At 49.9% G+C, this 27672-nt stretch overlaps 2 protein-coding genes across 4 annotated transcripts; one reads left to right on the top strand and one right to left on the bottom strand.

The window, feature by feature from the left end:
- Nucleotides 1-416: 416 nt before the first annotated feature.
- TXNL4B (thioredoxin like 4B) lies at nucleotides 417-8034 on the bottom strand. Of its 3 annotated transcripts, none has more exons than XM_044932126.2 (5): nucleotides 7896-8034; nucleotides 7513-7690; nucleotides 4375-4543; nucleotides 2880-3031; nucleotides 417-1993 (listed from the first exon to the last, which is right to left on the bottom strand). In XM_044932126.2, exons 3-5 carry the CDS (start codon nucleotides 4504-4506, stop codon nucleotides 1828-1830), a joined length of 450 nt encoding a protein of 149 aa, XP_044788061.1. In that variant the 5' UTR covers nucleotides 4507-4543; nucleotides 7513-7690; nucleotides 7896-8034; the 3' UTR covers nucleotides 417-1827. The 3 variants fall into 3 exon arrangements, with proteins under 3 accessions (XP_044788061.1, XP_044788063.1, XP_025124758.1); XM_044932128.2 differs by lacking the exon at nucleotides 7896-8034 and adding an exon at nucleotides 5111-5322 and having other exon boundaries at nucleotides 7513-7768; XM_025268973.3 differs by lacking the exon at nucleotides 7896-8034 and adding an exon at nucleotides 5111-5303 and having other exon boundaries at nucleotides 7513-7768.
- Nucleotides 8035-8041: 7 nt separating this feature from the next.
- Nucleotides 8042-26095, top strand: DHX38 (DEAH-box helicase 38). The gene is made up of 27 exons (XM_006060379.4): nucleotides 8042-8191; nucleotides 10215-10555; nucleotides 10917-11104; nucleotides 11788-11892; nucleotides 12485-12632; nucleotides 12736-12854; nucleotides 12969-13045; nucleotides 13506-13661; nucleotides 14192-14353; nucleotides 14533-14640; nucleotides 14987-15099; nucleotides 16767-16904; nucleotides 17251-17437; nucleotides 17582-17767; nucleotides 18374-18514; nucleotides 18851-18961; nucleotides 19052-19168; nucleotides 19353-19460; nucleotides 19847-19959; nucleotides 20872-21080; nucleotides 21174-21328; nucleotides 21742-21897; nucleotides 21997-22131; nucleotides 22329-22454; nucleotides 22965-23060; nucleotides 24409-24530; nucleotides 25609-26095. Exons 2-27 carry the CDS (start codon nucleotides 10233-10235, stop codon nucleotides 25691-25693), a joined length of 3684 nt encoding a protein of 1227 aa, XP_006060441.1. The 5' UTR covers nucleotides 8042-8191; nucleotides 10215-10232; the 3' UTR covers nucleotides 25694-26095.
- Nucleotides 26096-27672: the final 1577 nt, after the last annotated feature.

The raw sequence follows: 27672 nt of genomic DNA, 5'->3' as shown, positions 1-27672 counted from the left end.
TGGAGCCCTCTCAACACGCATGCTGTCTCCAGCCCCTGGGCCTGCCTCCCCCTGGTTCCCCCTAATGCCCTCCCCCTTCTCCATGAGTACCTCCTACTCTTCTTTAAGGCTCAGGAACTGTCTCTTCTAAGAAGCTTTTTTTCCATCCAGGAGTCATTTGTTTTGTGCAGTATCTGGCATAGGATGGGGGCATACAGTATGTAATTAATAAACACTTGTGGAAGGGAGAGCAACTATGATGGGAACAAAAACACAAACCCGGACTTCAGAGAAACATCACCAAAAAGCCCTCAGGAGGAAAGACAACATGAGAATCTTATGTGTGAAAGTGCTGAGTTTTTGCTGTTATCTGAGCACTTCTCACACCTCAAATGCTGTGTAATTTAGGCTATGAGGGACAGAAAATCCAACTAAAGTGACACGTGGTAAAGACGTTTTATTCTTTCACAGAAATCTGAAGCCAGGCAGGTCTAGAGTCCACTCGGGAGCTTGATATCGTCATCAGGGACCCAGGCTCTTTTCATCCTTCTTTTCAGCATGAAACCCAGGGCTGGTTGCCTCATGGTCCTAAGACGGCTTGCTGTGGCTCCATGCATCACGATTACCAACGTGAGCAGGAAGTGGGGGCCAGGAGACAATGGAGGTGGTGGTAAAAGGATTTTGTTGTCTCATTCCTGAAATGGCTCTCTCCTTTATCAATGAAGGCCGCCCAGGTGCCCAGCAACCTTCCTCCTCTGCCACGTTTGTCACAGGAGACTTGGAAAGGAAGCACCCGGCAAAGAGGGACAGTTGTGCAGCTGCCCCGCCTGAAGGCCAAGAGCTGCCAAGCGGGTCGTGTGCTGTCCGGCGCACTGCCTTCTGGTTCTGCATACGTTCTTACTCTGGAAAGTCAGTGCCATTAGCTCCATGAGAAGAGGAGGAACCTGCCCAAGTGGTGAAGGTTGTGCCAGGGGGCCCTGGGAGAGCAAGAATTCTTCATAAAGTTATTAAAACAGGCAAGTCCTATATAGATGATACTTCTTTCTAGCAGTTCTGAGATCTCTTTCCAGTCTTGAGTCCCTGAAGTACAGTTATCTCCTCAGAAAGAGACGGAGCTCCGGGAGAGATTGGCTCCTACTGACTAAGGGTACTTAATTTTTTGTTTAGCTTAAATTGGGTGCTGGACAGTAAAGGAAGTTCAACTTCTCACCCCTGGGGCAATTTAATAGCATAAAAGCTGGTAAAATGAACAAGCCAAGATATCTTTAAAATTCTGAGCCAGAAAGTCTTGCAGATAAAACAAACTTGGCCACTATCAGTAGAGAAGATTTATTCCAAGAGAACCTGGGATAGTAGGTGAACATGAGATAAATACATGTGCGGAGGGAAGGCGAGGCTGAGGATGAAGGAAGGGGTGGGTATGTACATGTAGGGTAGAAAACAAGTGTTTTTGCTCTTATGTGAACTGATTTTCTAGTTTACTCAATGTATCAAATAAACATAGTTGAATCAAACTGTCCTAGCCAAATTTAGAAGGATTCTGTATTATCTTAAAGAATAAAGAAAAGCACAATATACAGAGAAATTAAAACACCCACACTGGGGAAATTGACCACGGCTGGCTTGACCTCTCTGAGGTCTGCAGGGCGTAGACATCTGGGCATCCCCGAATGTCCCAGCACCAGTGCGGTCTTCTGCTTGGCGGCCGGTACTTTCTGTTGAGGTCAAACCTCTTATTCTCTGGGATGCTGACCATGTTTCTGAAGGACCCCAGGAAAACCGCACAGCTGGAGTTAGGTCCTGTTTCGAGATGGGCCTTTCTCTTCAACTCTGATGGCAGTGAAAGCACTAAATGTCTTGATAGAGGAGGTCGTACTTGGGAATATTCTTGGGATCAATAGGACTTTGCACAATAAGTTTCCCCCTCATTGCGCCTCGATAAATTACTTCAATCAAATCTATGAAGTCTTGTTTGGTTTTGAAACTTCCCACAAACTTAGTGTGATCTGGAGACCTAAATAGTGTAGGAGAGAAACAACCTCGCTCAGAACTTTTCAAAAGTACTTGTAAGGCCTTCAGAATAAACAAAGTAAACAACAGCTCTCTCACTTTCTTCTGGTCAGGGAGCCCTTAGACACAAAGCCTGACACTGATTTTCCATTTGTGATTACAGGGCCCATTTGATACACGACTAAAACTGTGCTGGGGGCTGCTGGGAGAGCATGGAAGCCCTTCCAGGTGGCCCATTTAAAGTCATTATAGCATTTGTTACAATATTGCTTCTGTTTTATGGTTTGGCTTTCTGGCCTCCAGGCATATGGGGTCTTAGCTCCCCAAGAAGGGACCGAACCTGAACCCCCTGCTTTGAAAGATGAAGTTTTAACCACTGGACCATCACGGAAGTCCCTCATCTTACTTATTTTTGACACACTCTGAGAAAGGACGACTTCAAAATTCTCTTAACTGAAAGCAGACGGAACACTTGGTAAGGGAAATGCATGTCTTAATTTGCTGAAGGATCACTTCTTTCATAGATGCAGCCAATGAGTATCAAGAGTTTAAGAACAATGGCCCATTTTGTTTGAAATAAAACTCCTGGGAAACTTTGGCAAAAGCTGTTCTGTATTTTCTGCAGTGACGGATGGTGAGTGCTTCACAAACTGTACTAGTCTCTCAGATTTTAGTAGTAAGTTAACATTCGCCACTCATACTGGAAACACTCTCATTTTGTACCAGAGTTCTGCACACACACAAAACAATTGGAGACTTCATCAACTGAGGAAACAGTACCAACATAAGACACACAAAGCCCCCATCACATCCAAGTGGGTGAGCTACTGAAACTGACTGGAGAAAAGAAACTTTGAAGACTATAGTGACTTCATGTCAATCTAACTTACCCATAATCCACTTTCATATGCTGCCCATTGAAGAAAAACACAGTAGATGGAATATAACTGATGTCAAAATAGTGTGTATAAACTGGGGTTTGGTCCACGTCTACTAGATAGATAGCAGCCATTTTACTTAAGTCGGAAGAGGTCTTAGAAAGCTGCAGATGAAGAGAGAGATGTGGGTTACAACTTGAGGGCTGTTAACGTTTCTTTTGTGAACTTTTTTACTAGAAGAATTTTCTGTGTGAAAAAAATTCCCGGACCAAGAATCTAGCCTGTTGGGAGTTCCACGTTAAGAGACAGTGTAACCTTATTCAGAGTCTGAATCACTGTTGGTAGGGTAATGAGAGGGCCCTGAGCAAACTGGGTGAATATACTACTTCTTTTTTTCTTTTATTTTTGATTAAAATATGTGTTTTAAACTTTTCATGGATTTATAAAATCCATACTCACTTAAATAAAAAAGTAAACTCAGAAATATGTGGTACAGATAATGCAATTCCCCCAAATCTCCTTGTCTCCAACCTCACCCATAAATGAGAGTTATGATGAAACAGCAGACTCGTACGTGGCACTTGCTGTGTGCTAAGTGTTCTAAGTGCTTAACACTTGTTGGCTCCTTTAATCCACACAACATTTCTAGGAGGTATGCAAGGCTACAGGTACCATTTCACAGACGAGAAAATTGAGCCACGAGGAGGTAATGTGCCCCCGGTCACACAGCTGTAAGCAGTAAGGCTGGGCTCTGAACTCGGATGGCCTGGCTTCAGAGTCTACACTCTGTGATATTCCACACCCCCACAGTTGAGGGTAAAATGCTCTGGCCGCTTTCCCACCAGGTTAATGCATCACACCCTCATTGTTGATCACAGTCATGGGGTTTCTTACACTGGATCCACACTGTGGGGGGCAGCAACAGAAAACATGGGTGAGGTCTTAGTCTTGGGTAAGTCCGAGACCAGGATAAGCTTACTCTGTCCTGTACTCCCCTCTCGACTCATCAGACTGTCAAGATGTGAAATCATAGATTATCATCAGGCACACACTGGAGGCGGCACCCCAGAAAAGCATATTTGCAGGCAAAGAAAACAAAGTTCAGATCCCAGCTCTGCAACTTAGTGGTTCTGGGCCCGTGGGAAGTCACCTGACCTCCCTGGCATGCATCTCCCCTCTTGGGAATACTAGTTATCCCACTGTGGGGAGCACTGAATAAGACAATGTTCATATAGACTCTAGTTCTTAACGTTTCTGGTCTTCCACTGCTTGTTGGTGAAACTGAGCTTCAGCAGCTGCTAGTGGGGAAGGACATCTAGGGTGGATTCCACACAATCACAGACTAGGGGGTTTGACTCAGGCAGGCACATGATCGGCTCTTGGTGGAAGTGTGCCAACAATTGAACAGCTGTACACCTGGGCGCTGCCTGCCCCCGCTCATGCACTCTGCAGACATTGGAGTAAGTACGTATAGGTTTTTAATAAAAATCTTAAAAAGTTCACTTACTATGTCATCTAGTTGCAGACAGACCGGATCCTCGTCTCTCCCAAACCTGAGAACCAGCACCTTCTCTGCAGTACTTTTTATTGCTTGGTCTACTGCCTTTTTGCTACTCAGTTTGGGTAACAGGAAGCTCATGTTGAAATAATCCGATTATCAATCCTCACTGTTGGTCCTGAAAGTTGCAATGTTTAAACACAGATTAAGTGCATGAGTCCCTAATTTTGAAACACTGTTCATTTTTGGAGTAAGTGACATGTATATTTTTCCCTCTTAGATGAAAAAAAGTTTCATACAACATAGTAACAAAAAAGTAAAAGGAATACAATAAATGCACAAACAGGTGGCAAGTAAGTCCACCAGTTATCAAGAAACAACACAGAGAGGTATACTGTAATAAAATTTCCCTCTCTCCCCCCTCAGAGGGCTTGGTTGCCAGCGCCCTGGGGTAGTTACCAGGCAACAACTTTCATTAGTTTTTCAGATATCTTTCAGAGTTTGTTATGCATTCACAAGAAAATACAAAGATGTTTTTCCCCTTGTCACTCAAAAGATAGTGTATTCTATCAGTCGGTTCCAGCGGGAAAGAGATGCCATCTTCCAATTTGGTCATTTGCAGACTTTCATTGAGGCGGGGCATAGGAAACAACAGGGTGTAGTGAAGAGCCCGCGGCTAGGAGGGCCAGGACGGGGCGCTGCTCTCACCCCCAGGCCCGGAGCAGCCACAGGAGCGAGTACTTACCAGAACGGCGTGGCCCACGCTGATGGGTGGACAGGGCCACTGTAAAGGGGGGGTCAGCCTGCAGAGAGGGGACGCAGCCACTCTCCTCCCGCCCTCTGATGCTAACAGTAACGCTCCCACTGACTGACTCCAACTGGAACAAAGAGGGCAGGGGAGCCGCAGAGGCGAACAAGTCTCCTTGACACAGAGCAGTCTAGAGAGGAAGAGTGGATCTGGAGGGTAAACGATAGATGTCCCGCACACATACTTTACCCACTCTTCTGCACTTTACCTCACATGTGAATATCTTCCCATTGCTCTAAGCAGAAAACCCACACATTGCTTGTTACAGTGCCATACTACTTCATGCATGTTCCATCCCTTTTGTACAGTCTTTTATTGACAGACATTTATATTATCATGAGTTCTAGTTTAAAGATTCTTGGTGTATGTCTTATTGAGTGTACCTCATTACATGCAAACAGATCAACTAAGAGGGCGTAAAAACCACACATGCGCGCGCACACACACACACACAAAATAAAGAGCAAAACACTGAGATAGAAGGGGATTCTCATTTTCAGGTTCACACTTACATTTTTAGCTACAAAAACAAGGACCAGAATCCATGCCATCGAATTTCTAGTCCAGTAGTCCTTTTACTACAGTGGAAGTGAAAGTGAAAGTTGCTCAGCTGTGTCAGACTTTTTGCAACCCCATGGGCTATACAGTCCATGGAATTCTCCAGGCCAGAATACTGCAGTGGGTAACCTTTCCCCTTCTCCAGGGGATCATCCCAACCCAGGAATCGAACCCAGCTCTTCCGCATGGCTGGTGATTCTTTACCAGCTGGGCTACAAGAGAAGCCCAACTTATTTACTACAATAAGTCCTATTTTTAGGATCAAGAATACTCTTTGATCAAGGAGCTCTATTTCTGATCCACAAGAGACTCCACTGAGATACTTGATATTTCGAATTCAGTCCCAGGGGACTGAATGCTATGGAAAGGGACGATTTCATTCTTTTTCAGTGACAAGTCACATTTTAAGATAAAATTCATATAGGAAAGGAAACTGTCCCAGTAATAGGTCATACTTTTAATAGGAAAGAAGACTGCCAAAAGGGACTTTCATCAAATGGGAGTGGCAGAACAAATTACTGATGAAAGGGAAAGTCAAAGAGAAGATGGATTTGTCCCACCACTAAAAATCAAATGACCAGCAACTTCTGTATTGTTAAGAGAGGAGGAAGCGGTCAACAGGGAGTGCGGAGGTAAGCATGTAAGAGACTGGGACTGGATAAGTGTTGGAAGGAGGAGAGGGAAATTTCTCTTTAGGCATGGGGAGAGACCATGCCTAAGACAATGTCCACAGCAAAGGATACCAATAGAGAACTGACAAAAGAAGAGGTAAAAATGGACAGATACATTTGGAAAGTTAAGCTTTACCTGTAAGCAAAGGAAAGCAAATTAAAAGATATATCTTTAAAAGTCATTCATTTGGCAAAGATTAAAAAAAAAAACAGCAAGAGTGTGAGTGAACTGGCAGGCATTCAATACCTGATGGAAGGTAGAGAAACGAAACTTTTCTAGAAAAGAAATCTGAAATACTCTTTGACCAACAATTCCACTTCTGAGAATCTCTAGTAAATAAATAGACATGGGCACAAAGATTTGTGTACCATTTGTAAGTGTGAAAAACTGGAAACAATCTAAACAGTCATCAGTAGTGGACAGAGGGAATAAATGATAATATAGCCCAATGATGTACTAGCACAGTGTCATTATATACTGGGTTAGAGATGAATAATTGAAAAACCCTCATGATAAAGAAAAAAACTTTATAAAACAGTAGTATATAAAGTGTGCTCCCACTTTTGTACAAAAACCTAACTATAATGCATATATAAATATTCACATAGAAAAATAAATAAAAATGAAAATGCCAGGGCTTCCCTGATAGCTCAGTTGGTAAAGACTCCGCCTGCAATGCAGGAGACCCCAGTTCGATTCCTGGGTTGGGACGATCCTCTGGAGAAGGGATAAGTTACCCCATTCCAGTCTTCTTGGGCTTCCCTGGTGGCTCAGCTGACAAAGAATCCGCCTGCAGTGCAGGAGACCTGGGTTCCATCCCTGGGTTGGGAAGATCCCCTGGAGAAGGGAAAGGCTACCCACTCCAGGATTCTGGCCTGGAGAATTCCATGGACTGTATGGTCCATGGGGTCACAGAGTCGGAAACGAGTGAGCGACTTTCACTTTCAACTCCGTCAGAGATTATCTCTGCGTGTGAACAGACGAGTGACTTTTACTTACACTGTGGGCGCGCGTCTTTATTTCTCCCAAATATCCGACATATATATTTTTAATGATGCCTGCGGTTGGGCTACTTCTGGCCCACAACTGCTGGGGAAAACGATACTTACTTTAATTGTCACCTCCTTCTTTTCCACTTCAGGGTTGTGGACAACCCTGACCCCTTCTCGAAAAAGCCGACTCAGACGGCTTTTTTTCTCCTGCCCCAATCGCGGCGGCCACCCCAATTCAAAGTAACCTGGAGCCGTTGCCTAGCAACTCTCGGCCGACCACCAGAGCGGATGGAAACTGAAAAAGAAAATGCCCAGGCGCAATGATGAACGCGCGTTCCGCTCTCAATAACCCAATGAGCAGAAGAGGTTATTCTAGTCACCGCCCACCTAACCCTGCTCTGACCGGAAGCCCTAGGGTCACTCCCGCCCTTAATAAACCTGACTGGTCTCTTTACTTCTCCCTCCCACGCCCCACCTAGAGGCGGGGCCTCGTCTCTTACACTAAGCATGATTGGCCGCCAGGGGACTCGGAAGTGTCTCTGATCAGAGCCGCAGAGAAAGACAGTCTAGTCTCGCATGCGTGGTCGCGTTCTGTGTCGCACCGGGAACGGGCGTTTTCCGGGCTGCTCTCGATGGTATCTTTGGATGGATAGAGGAGCCGCGTAAAGTATTATGGGACAATAATGGCCGCTTTCATGTAGTTGATTTTGACTCTCAAAGCGGTCTGAGCGAGGGGTTGGCGGCGCCAGCGCCCCAGAATCCCGGACAGCAGGTCCTGAGAGTCAGGCTTGGTGAGGTGAGTGTCCCTTTTTCCTTTCCGACCTTTTCTTCGCCAGTCGTGGCAGCTCCAAGAGGCGAATCTCGGCCTCTCGCTCTAGTTCGGGCCCGGGCTTGTAAAGTCGTGTCCCTGTCATCCAGCTTGCCTTACTCACTGTAGGAATGCTGCGCAGGTTCTGCCGACCCCGGCCTTTCTCCTTGATCGGTTCAGATCGCGCACACTGACGCGGCCTCCCAGAGGCCCAGGGATGCTGGCCGGGAGTCACCCCGCCCACGTCCTCAGACCTTCTCGTTAGCCCACTCCCAGACAGACACCGAGCCCAGAAGGGCTCTTTTCGTTTTCTTTTTCTCTGTCACAGTGGTATCTCTTCCAGGCGATATCTTTTAATAAAATGGCAACTCCAAAAAGATTGGGATTTTTGTTTTGGTCTCTTATCTCTAATGCCCAGAACAAGCGATTGGCTCACTGAAGGCACTCGGTAATTGTTGAATGAATGTATGCAGTTTCTTTCTTCATTATTTTTCTTGTACCTCTTGTGACTTCTTTGCCACTAATCCTTTTTCAGAAGACAACTTCTTGTTTTTCTCAGCCGCTAGTTGTCCTGTTTGTCAGATTTTTTTTTTTTTTTTCCTGTTCTGCTTGGTACCTTTCTTTACTGTCTCTAGAGATTTCTGGCTCCCTGTTTCCTTTAATCAGTTTAAAATTATTTATTCCTCAAATGTTTATTTTGCTAGGCTCTGGGCAATGCAGTCAACAAGACAGACAAAGTTCTCCTGCATAAAAGGACGTTCTAGGGGTATATTTTCTAGTTCAGTCTACTGAGCAGAGCATGTATATCTTACCTTCCCATGTAGATTTCCTCCCATGAGTACAGATGTCACTAAAAGTTAGCTTTCCCATTTCTCTTCTGTGTGATGGCATTTTCCAGAATGCAGCTCTTGTTTCTGTGTCCATATTGTGTGTTCAGTCTGTTTGGCTATATTTTTCTATAGTTAATTAGAGCTGCGTGAAACATTCTGGGTTCTGGTGATTCTCTTGATAGTTCTTTGCTTCACTGACTTGTTGGAATGAGGGAAATTATTCAACCACAAAATGGGATATGTTTATGAGCAGATGGTGTATAGTGGGAGGTAAAGAGGAATTTGTTATGAGTTGAGTGCCAGGAAATCTTACAGTCACCTAAATACTTTTCAGAAACACCATTTCCTAGCCTGGTGATTCTCATCCAATTTTTTTTTGGTGAACTTGAATCGTTGTTAAACAGATTTCGACTGCTGTGAAGTAATTCTTCTCTACAAAACAAAACTGGCCCAGAAAACTCATTTAAGAATGGATCACATGGATGGTAGCCTTATATCTCAACAACTCTACTGTATCTGTAGTTTAAAGGAGTAGAGAGTAGGAAGAACTTGTGTAAAAAATGGTGAGGAACCCAATCAGTACCCAAGAGCACAGCAAATGAAATAATGTAACAATGACATTTATGTAACTGTTTGTGGTTACAGAGTGAGTGCTTTCATATAAACTTTCTTGTTTGATACTCACAGTAACTTCATGGATTTAAGAGAGCAAAAAGTACTTCCATTTTTCAGGTATAGAAATTATGCCTAACCAAAGATTAAGATTCATATCTATTTGCTTATGATCATACAGGTAGAAAATGTTGAGAGGGTTCTAATTGAGATTTCTGACTTCAGATCTAGTGTTTTCCCTACACTCCCTTTATAGATGCTGTCCTGCTCTAGTAAGTGCTCCTTAGTGAGGTCTGTTCTTGTCTGAATGATATCCTCTTGGATCTTGGGTGTGTGTGTATGTGTTTATCTATTTCTGATGTGTTTTGGGTGGAAATAGATCTTTTAAGATTAAGATTGTCAATGAGTTGATGGAAGAGTCTTGCGAAGAGGTAACTAAAGGAATTCAGGTCTTGAGGGGGAGGTCAGCCCCACCCCGGTATACATATATTCACAGTTATTTTGGGATGTAGTGGAGCCAAGTCTTTCCCTTCTTACATCTGATAGCAAGTGGTTTGTTTTCCTCGCAGGGGATCCTGGAGCCTGTCATGGAGGACAGTGGTGAGGATGCCTCGCTCCATCGGTTGGAAGGCACGGACGTGGACTCTCAGGTTGGCGGCCTTATTTTTAAGACCAAAAGTGCGGCTAGTGAGCAGCATGTCTTCAAGGCCCCTGCACCCCGGCCTTCATTGCTGGGACTGGACTTGTTGGCTTCTCTGAAGAGGAAGGAGAGAGAGGAGAAGGATGATGGCGAGGACAAGAAGAAGTCCAGAATCTCTTCATACAAGGACTGGGAAGAGAGCAAGGATGACCAGAGGGACGCTGAGGCAGAAGACAGTGACCAGGCTGGCCGAAGTGGCCGAAAAGACAGGTAAAAGCCTTTGGGCGGATTGCCCGAGAGGGAATGAAAATAGAGGCCAGAAAATAATGTCTCATGTTTATCTCTCAGTTTTCTTATTGGGTATTTAGGGCTTAATTTTTACTAGGATTCTATAACATTGAGGCTAGGTAGGAATTGGTATTTTTTTTTCAGATTTGGGGAAACTGTCAAAAGCAACTGAAGAGCAGGTGATGGGGCGTTAGAAGCGCTTATGGCTGTTGCCATATGCAAGCCTGCCGTACCAGGGAGATAAAGTGGAAGGGGCCAGGTTGCTTGTTTGGCGTGGCCACAGGTTTGGGGCAGGTTTTTCTTCTCTGGCTGAGCCCTTCACCAGCTGCCCTCTGTGTTGCAGGCATTACCGATCAGCCCGGGTGGAGACTCCATCCCATCCTGGTGGTGTAAGTGAAGAGTTTTGGGAACGCAGTCGGCAGAGAGAGCGGGAGCGGCGGGAGCATGGCGTGTATGCCTCATCCAAAGACGAAAAGGATCGGAAGAAGGAGAGGTCGAGGGATCGAGACTGTGACCGCAAGAGAGACAGAGGTAAACTGCCCAGCAGAGTTTGTAGGGTCTTCGAGGTACCCAGAGTAACACATTGGCCTTTTTGCTGTCGGGGAGTTTTTATAATGCCTGCTAATTAGGGAGATCCATTTTCATGTCAGCCTGGTGGTATGGGGTATTTGACCCTGTTGGTATTGGGACAAGCGGGCACAAGCAGGCCGGCTAAGAGAAGAACTGTTACTTGCAACATAGCTACTTTGCTTGAGTGTGTGGCTCTTTGCGCTTTATCTTGAAAACTGGTGCTAAAGGTGATAGTGGGTAATGTGTTTGAGAAACCAGTAGCGGTGGTGAGAGGGAAAGGACAGTGCTGTGGAGCACAGCTAGACGTAAGGTCCATCGCTGGCTTTCCTTGGTAATATTCGAGGTCTGTAGCTTGTAAACTTGTAACTACTAAATAGTTATTCAGGATAGACTTGTAACTATTCTTTTTTGAATTCTTGCAGGAAAATAACTGTTACTGTGAGTTTGAAACTTTGTAGCCAGTAACTAATCTTTGCCCTTTGAAAGAATGGGAATATGTGAGATTCAGGAACCCCTGGATTGCATTAGAGCAGTGAGGTTGCTCCTGTGAGTGAGTGGGGAGGCCTATCCTTTCTCTTGGGTGAAGATGGGTGGAAATTAGGACAGGCACCTGTTTTCTAAGCTCTGCTGGTGACTCCCGACAGATGAGCGGGACAGAAGCAGGCACAGCAGCAGATCGGAGCGAGATGGAGGGTCAGATCGCAGCAGCAGAAGAAATGAACCCGAGAGCCCCCGACACCGGCCTAAAGGTAGTCTGAGCTTGCTTATGGTGGTTTCTGAGAGCCACGTATATGAGGGGCAGGGTGAGTGACTCCCATCCTCAGTGGAAGTGGGTCGGAATTCCTGATTCCACCGTGAATGACTTGGAATACTTGGTTGATTCAGTTGGGAAGGCCATGGACTTCTTTGGAAACTGATATGCTTCCTTAATGCGACTTGCCCGTTTGCTGAGTGGCCAGTTTTCCAAATGGTAGGAAAGAATAGGGAGCTGGGGGTGGGGAGTAGGGGGAGTGATAGTGGGGTAGGGGCAGAAGAAGGGTTGATTATAAAGAAATACGTATATTCAAAAAAAAAAAAAAAAGAAATACATATATTCAATAGAGATATGTTTGCAGAGACAAATTGGATATTCCTTAAAATGTTCTTATAAACACAGATGAAAAATGGAACTCTTCAAATTCAGATATCTTTAAAAGCTGTCAAACCCATCATATCCATTGCAAACAGGTGTAAAGTTTATGAGTATAAGAAAGAAATTTGGCGAACTGATTTTCCCCTAATGGCTCTAGCGCCATGTCTGAGTTAAAGCAAATGCTGAGCTTCATGTCTTTCGTGGCCCAGATGCTGCCACCCCTTCACGGTCTACCTGGGAGGAAGAGGACAGTGGCTGTGGCTCCTCGAGGCGCTCACAGTGGGAATCGCCCTCCCCCACGCCTTCCTATCGCGATTCCGAGCGGAGTCATCGGCCGTCCAGTCGAGACAGGGACAGGTGATGTTCTGTGCGCGTGACTGGGGCTGGGCGGGCGGATGGTGGCTGGGAACACGTCTCAGCTTAGTGACTGTTTAGTGAAGCTGGTTTTACTGTTTCCCAGGTCTGTGAGGAGCAGGTACTCAGATGACACCCCTCTGCCAACCCCATCCTACAAATACAACGAGTGGGCCGATGACAGAAGACACCTGGGGTCCACCCCACGTCTGTCCAGGGGCCGAGGTAAGACGGGGTGAAAGTGGGAGGGTGGGACACTCCTGGTGTGGCTGGCGTGCGTGAGGCCACTGGGGACAAGCTGGGGCCTTGCACACCGACCCGCCACGTGTTCTCCTGCAGGGAGACGTGAGGATGGCGAAGAAGGAATTTCATTTGACACAGAAGAGGAACGGCAGCAGTGGGAGGATGACCAGAGGGTAAGAAATACATCTCCGAGCGACTGAATGAGGGGTGGTGGCCGTCTTTCAGTAAGCCAGTGACAGGGGTGTCAGAGTACAGGGTGTCAGAGTACAGTACACCAGAGTCTGGTGAATCCGGACAGTCTCGGGAAGGCTGAGCTACGTTCAGTCCTGAAGCCCTGGAGTCCTTTTCCGGGCATAGGCTCCCTGGTGAAACTTCTCACCAAGTGCAGATCAGACTTAACTTCTTCTGCGTGCTGGCGCCACTGTGTGGTAAACCTAAGAAGTGCCATCATGGTGGCCTGGGCTGCAAACCGTGCTTCTCCTGTAGGCAGCTGGCCCTCCAGCAGGGTGGCCGCTCCTGAGTTGTTCACTGCACCAGTGACTTCTTGCCAAGCATCTCCTCCCGTTCTGTCCCTGTCTTGCACATACATTCACTCTGTTCCCTGTTCTCACGGCTCTGTCTCTTGCACTACAGCAAGCCGACCGGGATTGGTACATGATGGACGAGGGGTATGATGAGTTCCACAACCCCCTGGCCTACTCCTCCGAGGACTATGTGAGGAGGCGGGAGCAGCACCTACACAAACAGAAGCAGAAGCGCATTTCAGCTCAGCGGAGACAGATCAATGAGGTGAGGCTGCCCGTGGGAGGCAGAGCGGACTCCGATGGAGTAGTGGCAGGTTGCAGCCCAGCCGACAGCACGGCTCTTCTCCCCATGGCTGAAGTCCCAGAAGGAGTGATACCCGTGCAAGCGGAGGGGTGGGTGGGGAACTTTTCAGTAGGTTGGAAAAAAAGAAAAAAAACCCCAAATCCCAACTTTGCTCTTTGGCAGTGCTTCCTGGAGGGAGCTGTTGATGGGAGCTGAGAAGGTGGGCTTGGCTCTGTGTCCTCTGTGTCTCTGAGTGGGACTAGGGAATGGCCACTCTGTGCGTCCATGTAGAGGTTCTGGTTTAGACATAAAAGGTGGCTTCTGGGAAAATGTGCTGCAAGTGATTTGGGATCAGGGCCTCTGCCGTCTTAAGGAGCTGCAGGGTCCAAAGACTGATGACATCCCCACCGCCCTTCTCTTGGGATCTGCTGCGTGGCCTCGCCTGGGCCCTTTCAGGACGACCTCGCGTGGCTGTAGTCTGAACGTGGCCTCCTCCCGTTGTGTCCTCTCAGGACAACGAGCGCTGGGAGACCAACCGCATGCTCACCAGCGGGGTGGTGCACCGGCTGGAGGTGGATGAGGACTTCGAGGAGGACAGCGCGGCCAAGGTGCACCTCATGGTGCACAACCTGGTGCCGCCCTTCCTGGACGGGCGCATCGTCTTCACCAAGCAGGTGGGGGTGCTCTGCTGTTGGAGAGGAGAGCCCCAAAGTGGGAGAAGACAGAGGGAGAGGGAGAGGAAAAGGCGGGTGGGGAGCAGCCCTTCGTTTACCAGAGCCATTACGAAGCGTACCTTCGTGTGGAGTTTTAACGATCAGTGTGGAATTTCTGCTTTTTCCTCAACCTCCTGCAGCCGGAGCCTGTGATTCCAGTCAAGGATGCCACTTCAGACTTAGCCATCATTGCTCGGAAAGGCAGTCAAACAGTGCGGAAACACAGGGAGCAAAAGGAGCGCAAGAAGGTTGGTTTCTGGTCATCTGGGGCCCGAGGGTCTCTCTTTTCTTTTTTTTGGTCTTCTTTTTAAGGATCATGTTGTATCTTGCAGGTAGGGCTTCTTCGGCAGTTAGAGGAAACTCACAGGGCGAGCGTCAGCCCCTGGGGGAGGGAACTGTGTTCCTCCTGCAGGGCTCAGTTAGGACGGTGTGGGGCTGCGGGCTCGGGAACTTAGGAGGGAAGGTGGGAGGCGGGCCTGGCTCGGTGCCGCCACTGGCTGTGGGAACTTACTGCTGCTGGAGGAAGCCTGTTGTCAGACGGGATTGATTTTCCATCACGGGATGGAGCAGACTGACTTTCCATGTATTTTTCAGGCTCAACACAAACATTGGGAATTGGCTGGAACCAAACTGGGAGATATAATGGGCGTCAAAAAAGAAGAAGAGCCGGATAAATCTCTGACAGAGGATGGGAAAGTGGACTACAGGTAGGAGTCTCGCAGCAGCCGGCACCCCTGAAGACAGGCTTTAAGGGGACCGACATGTCTTGTCACTCACTAATACGAGTATGATGTCACTTGGGAGTCTGTGGTTCCTTTCTCCTGGTCTGTCTTCACCTTTCTCGAGGTAATATCCCAGCTGCCACCGTAGGCGCTTCCTCTGTGCCGAGCAGCACCACACGCCTCATGGATACTTGGTCGTTGGATTCTCATGGCAGTCCCGTGGGACAGGTGTAATCTTTCCTATTTTTCATGTGAGGACGATGCAGCCCAGGGAGGTCAAGTAACTAGTTTGAGGTTACCCAGCTGGTAAGTGGTGGAGTGAGGATCCCACCGAGTCTAGCTTAGGAGCCTGTGCTCTTAGCCGCTCTGCTAGAGAGCCTTTTAGATGTGTGGTGTGGGAACATGTGCTTTGCCCTCTTAGATTTTAGTTCAGGTATTGAGTTTGAAAAGACCCTGATGCTGGGAAGGATTGAGGGCAGGAGGAGAGGGGGACGACAGAGGATGAGATGGTTGGATGGCATCACCGACACAATGGACATGGGTTTGGGTGGACTCTGGGAGTTGGTGATGGACAGGGAGGCCTGCATGCTGCGGTTCATGGGGTCCCAAAGAGTCAGACACGACTGAGCGACTGAACTGAACTGAACTGAAGGAAGAAACTTTTTAACAGAGGTTTGAAAATAGAAGGGGTTGTCTTCTCAGCTAGAGCTTCTCCATTCATAGAGGTGTTTAAGCCAATGTTGGATGACCACTTGTTGCACTTCCCTCTTCATGTAGATGGTTGAACTCAGATGTCCTTCTGAAACTCATCCTTTGAACACTCTAAAGTCCTTCCAAACTGTTGTCTCAGTTAATAATTCTCTGTACCTCTGTGGGAAATGAGAAGCTGGTGCTGTTGATCAGCCTTGTTAGTCTCTAGTTACTTTAATCCTGTTGGTATTGAGTTTTAGCTGACCAGGAGTGACTGGGGCATTAGAAACAGGAAGCTGACAGGGCACAGGCTTGATCTGATGGAGGAAAAGTCTCCTGGGGAAGGGGCCGGTGGAGACTGTAGATTTACATAGGTAAGGTGGGACTGGGACATCTTTGCTGTGCGGCTTGGGGGTGTACACGTGTAGGACACTTCAGTGCTTTAAGTGGAAGATGTCTGTAAACATCAAGTAGGGCTGTTCTCACAGTTCTCTGAAGCTAAAGCCTTACAGACTGCTGTCCTGCTGAGAGGTGGGAGGGAGTCTGACCTTGGTCATGACTGTTAACCACGGCTCCTCCTTCCAGCCCTGTAAGTGTGGCGCTGAGATTGCCCAAGGTTGTTCTATATCAGGTATGGCCTGTGCATCTCAGCTCCTCGTCTGGGTGGACTGTTCCAGGGCAGAGGATATGCATGCTTACTGATCTGCAGCTCTTCGGAGCCCTCCGTGGGTTTCTGTCCCGAGGGTGTTGAGCAGGTTTTGGATGATGGATGCTTAGACAGCAGTGTGGTCCCTTAGGCCAGAGGAGATGAGCAGTGGCTGGCAGCCCTCGCATCTCAAAGATTCGCTGTGTGTTAGGAGCAGTTCTCACTTCGGTGCATAGGAAGCAGGGCAGTAGCCCAGTCAGCAGGGAAGATGCGGGAGACCATGCAGGGCACTTAGGCCGCGTTGGTGTGTTCTCAGGACAGAGCAGAAGTTTGCTGACCACATGAAGAAGAAAAGCGAGGCCAGCAGCGAGTTTGCCAAGAAGAAGTCGATTCTGGAGCAGAGGCAGTACCTGCCCATCTTCGCCGTGCAGCAGGAACTCCTCACGATCATCAGGTGACTCCCCAGCCCGGGGATGGGACCCCAGCTCAGGTGTCCTGTGCATGCTCTGTGGCTCTTTTTCTTTGGGGTATGACATTTGGTGGAGAAGGGAAAGGTTTTTTTCCCCCTCTCCTGAGTGCCCCAGGCTACTCTGCTTGAAATAAGCAACATGGCCTCATGAAACAGCATGGCACTTGTTTCAACCTTACTGTCTTTTAGACTTTTCAGGGGATTTCAGTATGAGACTGTTTTCCCAGGGAAATCCTCCCTTCCGAGCAAGCACATTCCTTGGGTAGCTGCAGGTGGGGCTAGAGGCGGTCTTCCACTCGTGCTGATTCACCAGTCTCTTCTCCCCTTGCAGAGACAACAGCATCGTGATCGTGGTTGGGGAGACAGGGAGTGGAAAGACCACGCAGCTGACCCAGTACTTGCATGAAGACGGCTACACGGACTATGGGATGATCGGATGCACCCAGCCCCGCCGTGTGGCCGCCATGTCGGTGGCCAAGAGAGTCAGTGAAGAGATGGGGGGAAACCTCGGTGAGGAGGTGAGTGGGCCCGAGGGCTGAGCCGTGAACTTCATACCTGTGGCCTCTGTCACTTGAACTGATCTGCTGAGGCCTAGACCCAGCTCAGGGTGTGCAGCAGTGCGCGGGTGCCCAGAGTCCCTGAGCCATCTCTCTGGCCTCCAGGTGGGTTATGCCATCCGCTTCGAAGACTGCACTTCAGAAAGCACCTTGATCAAGTACATGACTGATGGCATCCTGCTGAGAGAGTCCCTGCGGGAAGCTGACCTGGATCACTACAGCGCCATCATCATGGACGAGGCCCATGAGCGCTCCCTCAACACCGACGTGCTCTTCGGGCTGCTCCGGGAGGTGTGGGTCTGGGCCTCTGTGCCTGTGGGGCTGGGAGTCAGTGATGAGACGTCTGGGGTCTATCCCGGGGAAGCTTGGGGGGCCTCTGACAGGCCACAGTTGCCCCTGAGGCCTCTGGCTGCCCAGTGGTGGTTCACTCCGTTGTAGCTCAGTCGAGTGATTCATGGTTCTCCTGGCTGTGGCTCCATGATTCAGCCTTTGCTGCTGCTACTGCTGCTAAGTCGCTTCAGTCGTAGACAGCAGCCCAATAGGCTACCCCGTCCCTGGGATTCTCCAGGCAAGAATACTGGAGTGGGTTGCCATTTCCTTCTCCAATGCTTGAAAGTGAAAAGTGAAAGTGAAGTCGCTCAGTCGTGTCTGACTCCTAGCGACCCCATGGACTGCAGCCCACCAGGCTCCTCCATCCATGGGATTTTCCAGGCAAGAGTACTGGAGTGGGGTGCCATTGCCTTCTCCGGATTCAGCCTTTAGGACTGTTACAAATCTAACGAGCCCCCCGTCAGCTTGGGCTTCTGTTTCACTTGGTAGTGATGCTGATGAGATTGGAGGGCAGAAGCCAAGGGTTCCGAACCCATGGGGAAGCCTCTGAATGACTTCTTGTTTTAGGTGGTGGCTCGGCGCTCAGACCTGAAGCTCATTGTCACATCAGCCACCATGGACGCAGAGAAATTTGCCTCCTTTTTTGGGAACGTCCCCATCTTCCACATCCCTGGACGTACCTTCCCTGTGGACATTCTCTTCAGCAAGGTACCAAGGCCCTTTTTTCTTAACTGACCCCGACCTCAGATGAAGAGCAGGGTAGGGGGCGTGGGATGAGGGTACTGAGCGGGGAAAGGTTTTGTGGGCGCCATGGGAGCCCACGGCTTTTGGGCTTGGAGGCGAAAGACTGTACTCTGGGGACATTTGGTTTGATTGTTTCTTTGGGGTGGAGGCTTGGGACCCAGGAGGGCCATAAGGCCCATCTGCATGTGCACAACCCCGAGAGTCCGCCCAGCTCTGGCCCCAGACCAGGGACTGGGCTGCTGGTTCCCAGAGCGGGCCTGACCCATATGTCCTTTGTCGGTGCTCCTGGCTGGCTTGCAGACCCCACAGGAAGACTATGTGGAGGCCGCGGTGAAGCAGTCCCTCCAGGTGCATCTGTCGGGGGCCCCCGGGGACATCCTCATCTTCATGCCTGGCCAAGAGGACATTGAGGTGCGTGCCTCGGTCGCGACCTTGGTGAGCGGGTGGGTCTTTGGTGAGGATCGGGGGCCCTGGCATCTGACGACTCCTCTCTGCCCTCAGGTGACCTCAGATCAGATTGTGGAGCACCTGGAAGAACTAGAGAACGCGCCCGCCTTGGCTGTGCTGCCCATCTACTCCCAGCTGCCCTCTGACCTCCAGGCCAAGATCTTCCAGAAGGTGAGACGGCAAGAGTGTCTGGTTTGGGTCTCCACCTTGGGAACCTCCCAGACTCCCCCCAGGAGGGCAAGAGGGAGAAGGTGTTACTTTCCTGGCACGGGTGGGGTGTGCTCTTCTCCTTGTGGGGTCTCTCCTACCTGCCAGCCTGTAGCCTTCCCTCCCTGCATGTCCTGTCTGACTCCAGGCTCCAGATGGCGTCCGGAAGTGTATTGTCGCCACTAACATTGCTGAGACCTCCCTGACCGTCGACGGCATCATGTTTGTTATCGATTCCGGTTATTGTAAGTTAAAGGTAAGAGGAGACACAGGCACCTGGGCCCTGGGCCTTCACGCAGGCTCACCCGGCCTAGGAGGTGGGAAGGCAGGACCTGGGTCCTCAGACCTTGAACAATGGTTGCTTGTGGAAGTGGAGGTGGTGGTTTGAGTGCTGATTTTGCCATGTTCCTGATACATCCAATCCTTGTGATAACTCAGGGTGGACAGTTTAACTTGATAAAGGTTGCGGAGCTGGTGATGAGGGGAAATTTCTTGAGGTTCCTGACTCCAGAAGATGGCTGCCTGCATCACTGAGACATTTCACTCTAACGTGTAGCAGCCAAGGGTTTTCTTTGTCTCAAGGCTGCCTCCCGTTAATTGCCTCGCTGTGTCCTTAGTCATGTCTTTTCTGGCCTCACCTAGGTCTTCAACCCCCGGATTGGCATGGATGCTCTGCAGATCTACCCCATCAGCCAGGCCAATGCCAACCAGCGGTCGGGACGAGCAGGCAGGACGGGCCCAGGTCAGTGTTTCAGGTAGGAGCACTGTGCTTGCCTGCTTTCCAGGGTGGGGGCCCAGGCAGGGGCGGGCAGGATTGGCCTTCATTCCTGCAGAGGGGTGATCCCTGAGGCTGGGGACCAGTGGTGGGGCTGCCACTTGTTGATTCTCTCGTCACATGCCACTGAGTGGGAGCAGTCACCCTCCCAGCAGTCCTGAGGTCCGAGTGGCCTTGTGTTTGAGGAGGACCTATGTTCATACCGCTGAGTGGAAGCAGTCACCTTTCCGGCAGTCCTGAGGCCCGAGTGTGTGTTTGAGGAGGACCTATGTTCATGCCGCTGAGTGGAAGCAGTCACCTTTCCGGCAGTCCTGAGGCCCGAGTGTGTGTTTGAGGAGGACCTATGTTCATGCCGCTGAGTGGGAGCAGTCACCCTCCTGGCAGTCCTGAGGTCTGAGTGTGTGTTTGAGGAGGACCTGTGTTGAACGTCCCTGCAGTGGATGACCAGTGTTACGGTGCACCTATCCTTAGAGGATAAATGTCAACAAATTATATCACTGGTTCTTTTTTTTAGTTCTCTAATTATTCCCTCTTTTTTTTGTTCTGACTTAAAAATAATAGAAATTCAGAAAAATATAAAGAAATTATAACCCAGCCATAATTCTAGTCCCAGGCTCAATGGTTCCAAAAATGAAACAAGAGACTTCAGCAGAAGGGTGAATTGGCACAACTGAGTTTTAAATAGGTGGAGATTTGTGATTGCAAGAGACAAGGGGGGTTGGAAGAAATGAGGCCTTCTCCTCCCTACCTGTGGCTCTCATCGGCACTGGCTGCTCTGGCTGCACGAGCCCACGGTGCTGGTGGGCTCACCTAGGCAGCTGGGCACGTTCTAGGGACTCAGCTGGGTGGCCTGTGGTGGCGGCGTGGCAGCACTGGGTCTTCTCTCTGGCAGACTCTACACCCAGAGTGCCTACAAGAACGAGCTCCTGACCACCACGGTGCCCGAGATCCAGCGGACCAACCTGGCCAACGTGGTGCTGCTGCTCAAGTCCCTGGGGGTGCAGGACCTGCTGCAGTTCCACTTCATGGACCCACCCCCGGAGGACAACATGCTCAACTCCATGTACCAGCTCTGGATCCTTGGGGCCCTGGACAACACAGGTGCTGGGCAGGGCTCCGTGGGCTCTGGGGCCTGGGTTCTCCATCTTACAGCCGCGTGTCTGCTGACTATCTGGGTCTGCTCCTCTCTCTCAGGTGGTCTGACCTCGACGGGGCGGTTGATGGTGGAGTTCCCGCTGGACCCGGCCCTGTCCAAGATGCTCATCGTGTCCTGTGACATGGGCTGCAGCTCCGAGATCCTGCTCATCGTCTCCATGCTCTCGGTCCCAGCCATCTTCTACAGGCCCAAGGTGGGAGGCGCTGCCCTGCTCCTGTCCTCCCAGGGGTCTTGGGAGTGTATGGGTTGGAGGAAGGTTGAGAGAAGGGAGAGGGTCCCCCGTTGTGAAGATAGAATGGAGGGGGTGGAACCGGAGTTTCCAAAGAGTGATTTTACTGTGTTACGTTAAGCAGGTTGGGGTGGGGGAAGGGGTTGGCTAGATCCATGGTTCTCAGGGAGTGTTTTGCAATCCTTTTTTTGCATCCTTTTTTTCTAGGATGGTTGTGCCTGAGCCTTCACATCTTAGAATAAATATTTTGCTATAAATGAATTTTGTTTTTGCTATATTGTCTGGCACCACATCAATGTGTTTTAAGTTTGGGGGCAGGTAGGTGACAGCCTGAGACAGCTCTTCTCAGCGGCCTGGACTCCCCTTTCCCTTCCCAGGGCCGAGAGGAGGAGAGCGATCAAATCCGGGAGAAGTTCGCAGTCCCTGAGAGTGACCACCTGAGCTACCTGAATGTCTACCTGCAGTGGAAGAACAATAATTACTCCACCATCTGGTGTAATGATCATTTCATCCACGCCAAGGCCATGCGGAAGGTGAGTCTGTGGCCCGGATAAGCAGGATGTTGGGAGGCGGGGTGGGCTGCGGGGGAAGGAGGGGGTGCTCCATCCCTGACCACTTGCGTCCCGCTCCAGGTCCGGGAGGTGCGGGCTCAGCTCAAGGACATCATGGTGCAGCAGCGGATGAGCCTGGCCTCGTGTGGCACTGACTGGGACATCGTCAGGAAGTGCATCTGTGCTGCCTATTTCCACCAGGCAGCCAAGCTCAAGGTGAGCCTGGTGGAGCTGTGGCCCCTTCCTGGCCTGACACTTTGTCCGAGTGCAGAGTTCTCCTTTCTCACTGTACAGTCCTGCAGATCTGGGCTTCCCTGGGAAGCTGGTGTCAAGGCAGCATTGGAGGGGTGGGGAAGGCTGCCCAGATGTGCAGTGTTTTGCTGAGGCAGCCACCTGTTGGGTCTCTTCCCTAGGGAATCGGGGAGTATGTGAACATCCGGACAGGCATGCCCTGCCACCTGCACCCTACTAGCTCCCTCTTTGGAATGGGCTACACCCCAGACTACATTGTGTATCATGAGTTGGTCATGACCACCAAGGTGAGTATTTTCCAAGGTAGCTGGCATGACGTCAGCCCGCTTGGCTGGGCCAGGCCTTTGTAACTGTTTGCTGCCTTCTGGGATGAGCTTTGACCTTGGAGGACTTGGGGCCACAGGTGCTGCTTTGAGGGGAATTGAGGTTGGTTTCCAGTGGGAGGTTTGGGGAAGTTAATTGACCTCTGGGTTCCGGTGGCCTCGGTTATGCCAGCTGGATTGTTTCTTGCTTGCTGCCTGGGACAAGCAGCCCCTTTGGGTGGTGTTAGAAGGGTTTTCTGAGGGGCTGGACCAGTTCTGTTGGACACTGGAGGGCTTTCTCACAAGTGTGGAGGATTTTGGATGGGAGAAGGGGTTAGAATGCCAGTGTCTGTGGCTTTTCCTTGCCTTTCTCAGCCTGGCAGGGCTGGGGGTAGGGCCCTGCCCCTGAGGATCCTAGTTATGGAACCGCTCCGGGAGGGACAGCTCAAAGCAGTGGTCTGTCCGTGACCCTTGCTGGTGGCCCTTCTGCTGCAGGAGTACATGCAGTGTGTGACTGCCGTGGACGGAGAGTGGCTGGCAGAGCTGGGCCCCATGTTCTACAGCGTGAAACAGGCTGGGAAGTCTCGGCAGGTAAGGGTCCTGTGCTTTCCTATAGTGGGTCTGTTTGCCTCTGGGATCCGTTTTTCCCCCTCAGCCTGGTATTAAAGACACGTCATCATCTGGCTTCCCCTTACGTCTCTGTCAGATGTAAGAGCTGTGATCCAGGCAGGCTGGTCTGTCTCACTTCTCCCACCCACTCCATTTGCTTGGTCTGCTGAGCCTTGAAGAACAAAACAAACCCAAAAAAACCTTATTGTTGAAAAGTCCAAATATCTGTGAAAGTGGACAAAAGTAGGATAAGGAGTCACAGATTCCTCACCTAGCCTCTGTAATTATCAACATTTTTCCCAACCTTTGTTTCTCTTATTCCCACCCTGCTCCATACACAGTGATCTTTTTCCTGGAATATTTTAAAGCATATTTCAGACATTGTGGTTTTTCACTCAAATCTTGAATAGGTGTCTCTAAAAAGACTTTCAAAAATTAAAACATAACCTCCACACCAGTATCATTCAGCAAAAATAATCCTTAATGTCACCAAAGTCTCCAGTTCTTAGTCATATTTCCCTTTTTATTTCAAAGATAATTTTTTATCATTGCTTTGCTTGAATTAGGATCCAGACTTTAGAATGTGTCATTATATATATTAAGTCTTTTATTTGAGAACAAGCTCTGCCCCCTCTCATTTTTATGGCATTGACTTACTGGGAAAACAGGTCGGTCATCTTGTAGAATGTTCCACATAGTTTTAGGCTAATTGGTTCCTCAGAATGTTTAACTTGTGCCTCTGTCCCATGTGTTTTCTGTAAACTAGTCGTTAATCTAAAGTCTTGGTTAGATTCGGGTTCAGCTCTTTGGAGTAGGAATGCATAAAGGCAAGTGTTGCTGTGAACCTCCTTTTAGGTTCCGTCAAGGAGGCACATATGGTCTCTGGTCCCCCTTTGGTGACACTAAGGGTGCTCAGTGGTTCCGCTTGACCCCTCCTGACAGTCTCAGTGGCCACCGGTGGCCACCACCTGGATCCATTATTCAGGGTTGCATAAGATCGTAGACCTTTGCTTTCCCGTGTCCGTCCTCTCCACTCGGATGTTGCACCTTCTCTATTTCCCGTGTGTCCTGGCATGGCTGTGAACTTGCTAGGAGCGTGTAAGCACTTACCAGGTTGAAAGAGGGCTGAGGCGTGATAGGGTTAGGACTCAGTCCTCCAGGCTGTGTCTTGGCTCAGTGAGAGGAGCAGGCCTCGGCCCTGGTGTTGTGTGGCCCTGTCTCTGGGAGCTGGTGCAGTCTACACCGCGGCTGGCTGGCAGCAGAGGGTGGGTACAGGCCAGGCCTCCTCACTGCTGGTCCCCAGCGACCCCAGTACCTCTCCCTTCTCTAGGAGAACCGCCGACGGGCCAAAGAGGAAGCGTCCGCCATGGAGGAGGAGATGGCACTGGCTGAGGAGCAGCTGCGGGCCCGGCGGCAGGAGCAGGAAAAGCGCAGTCCGCTGGGCAGCGTCAGGTGAGTGCGGCCTCAGGACCTGGGCTGGGAGGGAGCCACTGGCTGGACCCCCCAGGCCCCGAGTGAGGCTGTGATTGAAGAGAGGTTAAACATGCAGAGGTGACTTGGTGACAGGTTGACTGTGGTCACATGGAGGAATTCTGGACACACTTTCAAGGGGTGGTGATCCGGCTGCAACTCCTGGCATTCTTAAGTTGTGGTGGGGCCCAAGGTGGGCTGGAGCGCAGAGTGGGTCTCACAGCCTCACCAGCAAGCGAGGGCTTGGGCATCATGGTGGAGAGGTGAGGTGGGGAGATTTGTGGGCCTGTGTGTCTGCCCTGGTGTCTGGAGTTGGGTCAGACCCCACAGGTGAAGGGCACAGTCCCGGCAAGACCGCCCTCAGAGCCTCAGTCACCACCTGCAAGGTGGGGGGTACCCAGGGTCACCCTCATTTCTCACCAACTTGTTACAAATTTGGGGATCCCCACTGTGGTGCCCAAGGCCAAGGGAAATTCCAAGGGTCTAGAGATAACCTCCAGGATGTAGGGACAAAGCCCCAACTCAGCTAGAGTGGCAGCCTGCTGCGGCAGAAGGGAGACCTCCTCCAAGGCTCACCTGTTGTCGCTGAGTCGCTCAGTCGTGTCTGACTCTTTGCGACCCCATGGACTGTAGCCCACCAGGCCCCTCTGTCCATGGGATTCTCCAGGCACAAATACTGGACTGGCTTGCCATTTCCTTCTCCAGGGGCTCTTCCCCACCCAGGGATCAAACCTGAGTCTCCTGAATTGCAGGCAGATTCTTTACTGCTGAGCCACCAGGGAAGCCCATAGCTCACCTAGGGGGTATGAAAGGATTTGTTAGTAAAGCCATCTCACAGTGTGCCTCAGTGGATATAAGAAAGAAGGCCCATCTCATTCTGCTCCCAGTCACAGATAGGGAAGGCAAGGGGAGTGAAGTATGTTAGGGGAGAAGAACCTGCAGCCCCAGAGCCTGCTCACACACAGTTAGAAACAGCCGGGTTTCAGGATCCTCGTTCTACTGTGTGTCCTGGTCAAAGTGAGCTGCAGTGTGATTCCTAATCCCTCTTCTGTGTCTCCAGGTCTACGAAGATCTACACTCCTGGTCGGAAGGAGCAGGGGGAACCCATGACCCCCCGCCGCACGCCAGCCCGCTTTGGGCTCTGAGCCGAGGCTTGTCCCTGCAGGGGAGGGGAGCCAGGTGTTGAGTCCCGAGGCCCGGCCTATCGGCAAACCCTGAGAACCCAGGCCACTTTGACAAAATACTGCACACAGCTTTCATCTGTGTACATCATGGCCCCGGGCCCTTGCTGAGGCCAGGCTCTGCTGTGGAGGAGGCTGGAGCTCCTGGGTGTGCGCGCGCGGCCGCAGAGCAGCTGCCAGGACCACAAGAGCTGGCCGGACCCACCGAAGACAAATACATGGTTCCAGGACACTTGGTGTATCAATGACATGGCTGTGACTATGTTTTTTTAAAAAGTTCTTGTGTAAAACATCACAGTAAGACCTAGAGGGAACTATAATTTGGTTATAATTCAGGATTTGGAAATAAATTTATTGTTTGTAAAATGTTATTGTATTTCTGATGATTCTCTCCCCTCACTGCCCTGAGTCACACGCTGGAGAACAGGCAAGCCCTGGCGTGACTTTCCTGAGACGGCGCCTCCTAGGGCCTGAGCTCGCCCTTGTCTGTTCTTCAGGCAGTGCCTGCAGGGGCCGGTGGGGCGGGACTCAGCTGACAGGGAAGGAGGGCAGCTTGGGGTGCCAGCACCAGCTGGGTCAGGCTCTCAGGGTGCCTGGCTGCCCCTACGGCTGCTGAGCAAGGCTGGCCCTGATGGCCCGGCATGGGAGGAAGGTGACCAGCCGCCCACCCTCTGTCCCCCATGGTTGGGTTGGCTGCCCTATTGCTTCAAATGGTAGAAGTTTCTAACTTTCTGATAGTATTATGTATTGATGGAAAATAGCATAAGATGTTGCTTATGGATTTTCACGTAAAAGGTGATCCCTACACTGGAATCCCAAGTCTTCTCTTGTGTTAGGCAGCCTCAGCAGTGTGCGGAGGTGATGGTTTGTGTATCTGACCCTTTGGGTCACCACCAGATGAGCCCATCACTCCTGCCTCACACTGCATTTCTAGTATTTGCCCTTCCTGGGTCGTAGCAGGGGCATCCTGTATGACAGATTGCTGCGATCAGCAGAGCATTTTCTTGGCTTTAGTTTAGCTGGGGAGGAAGGCGAGATATTAAAGAATTGCTGGACTTCCCTGGTGGTTCAGTGGTTAAGAACCTGCCTGCCAGTGCAGGGGACACAATTTCAATCTCTGCTCTGGGAAGATTCCACATGCCACAGGGCAACTGAGCCATCGCTCTAGAGCCTGTGCTCTGGGATGAAGCGTAGCCTGTGCTCTGGGATGAAGCGTAGCCTCTCCTTGCTGCAACTAGAGAAAGCTCGTGCCCAGCAACAGAGATCCAGCGCAGCCAAATAATAGAATTATAAAAACCTTTAAAGAATTGCTACCAACTAGTGGGTTTCTTCCTTCATTTTTCCTCTCCCCTCACCCAGAAATGCAAGCTCTTTGATTTCTTTCTCTTACTTTACGTTTGGCTATTATTATTTCTCTCAATTTTCTATTTTTGATTCCTTGGTTGGGAAGATTCCTTGGAGAAAGGATAGGCTACCCACTCCAGTATTCTTGGGCTTCCCTGGTGGCTCAAGATGGTAAAGAATCTGCCTGCAATATGGGAGACCTGGGTTTGAGACATGGGTTGGAAAGATCCCCTGGAGAAGGGAATGGCAACTCACTCCAATAGTCTGGCCTGGAGAATTCCATGGACAGAGAAGCCTGGTGGGCTACATACAGTCTATGGGGTCACAAAGAGTCGGATATGACCGAGTGACTTTCACTTTCATATTTCTCTCAATTTTCTATAGACTAGAAATATTAATTCTAGACATGTACTCAGTTGAACAAAATCCAACCACAATAAAATAGGTTAGCTGTCCTTGGAGTTTGTTATAACTGGAATTTTACTTGTACTGAGCTGGCTGGGGAAAAAAACAAAACTGTTAAAGGAATATGGCGGGCAGTGAGAAAGTAGATGGCCATTTCTTCCTCCTCCATTTGAAAAGTGCATAATTTATTTCTC

This window comes from Bubalus bubalis, chromosome 18 (genome assembly GCF_019923935.1).
Source record: "Bubalus bubalis isolate 160015118507 breed Murrah chromosome 18, NDDB_SH_1, whole genome shotgun sequence".
NCBI lineage: Eukaryota > Metazoa > Chordata > Mammalia > Artiodactyla > Bovidae > Bubalus > Bubalus bubalis.
The sequence above is the reverse complement of the archived record's forward strand: the minus strand, read 5'-3'. Positions and strand labels throughout refer to the sequence as shown.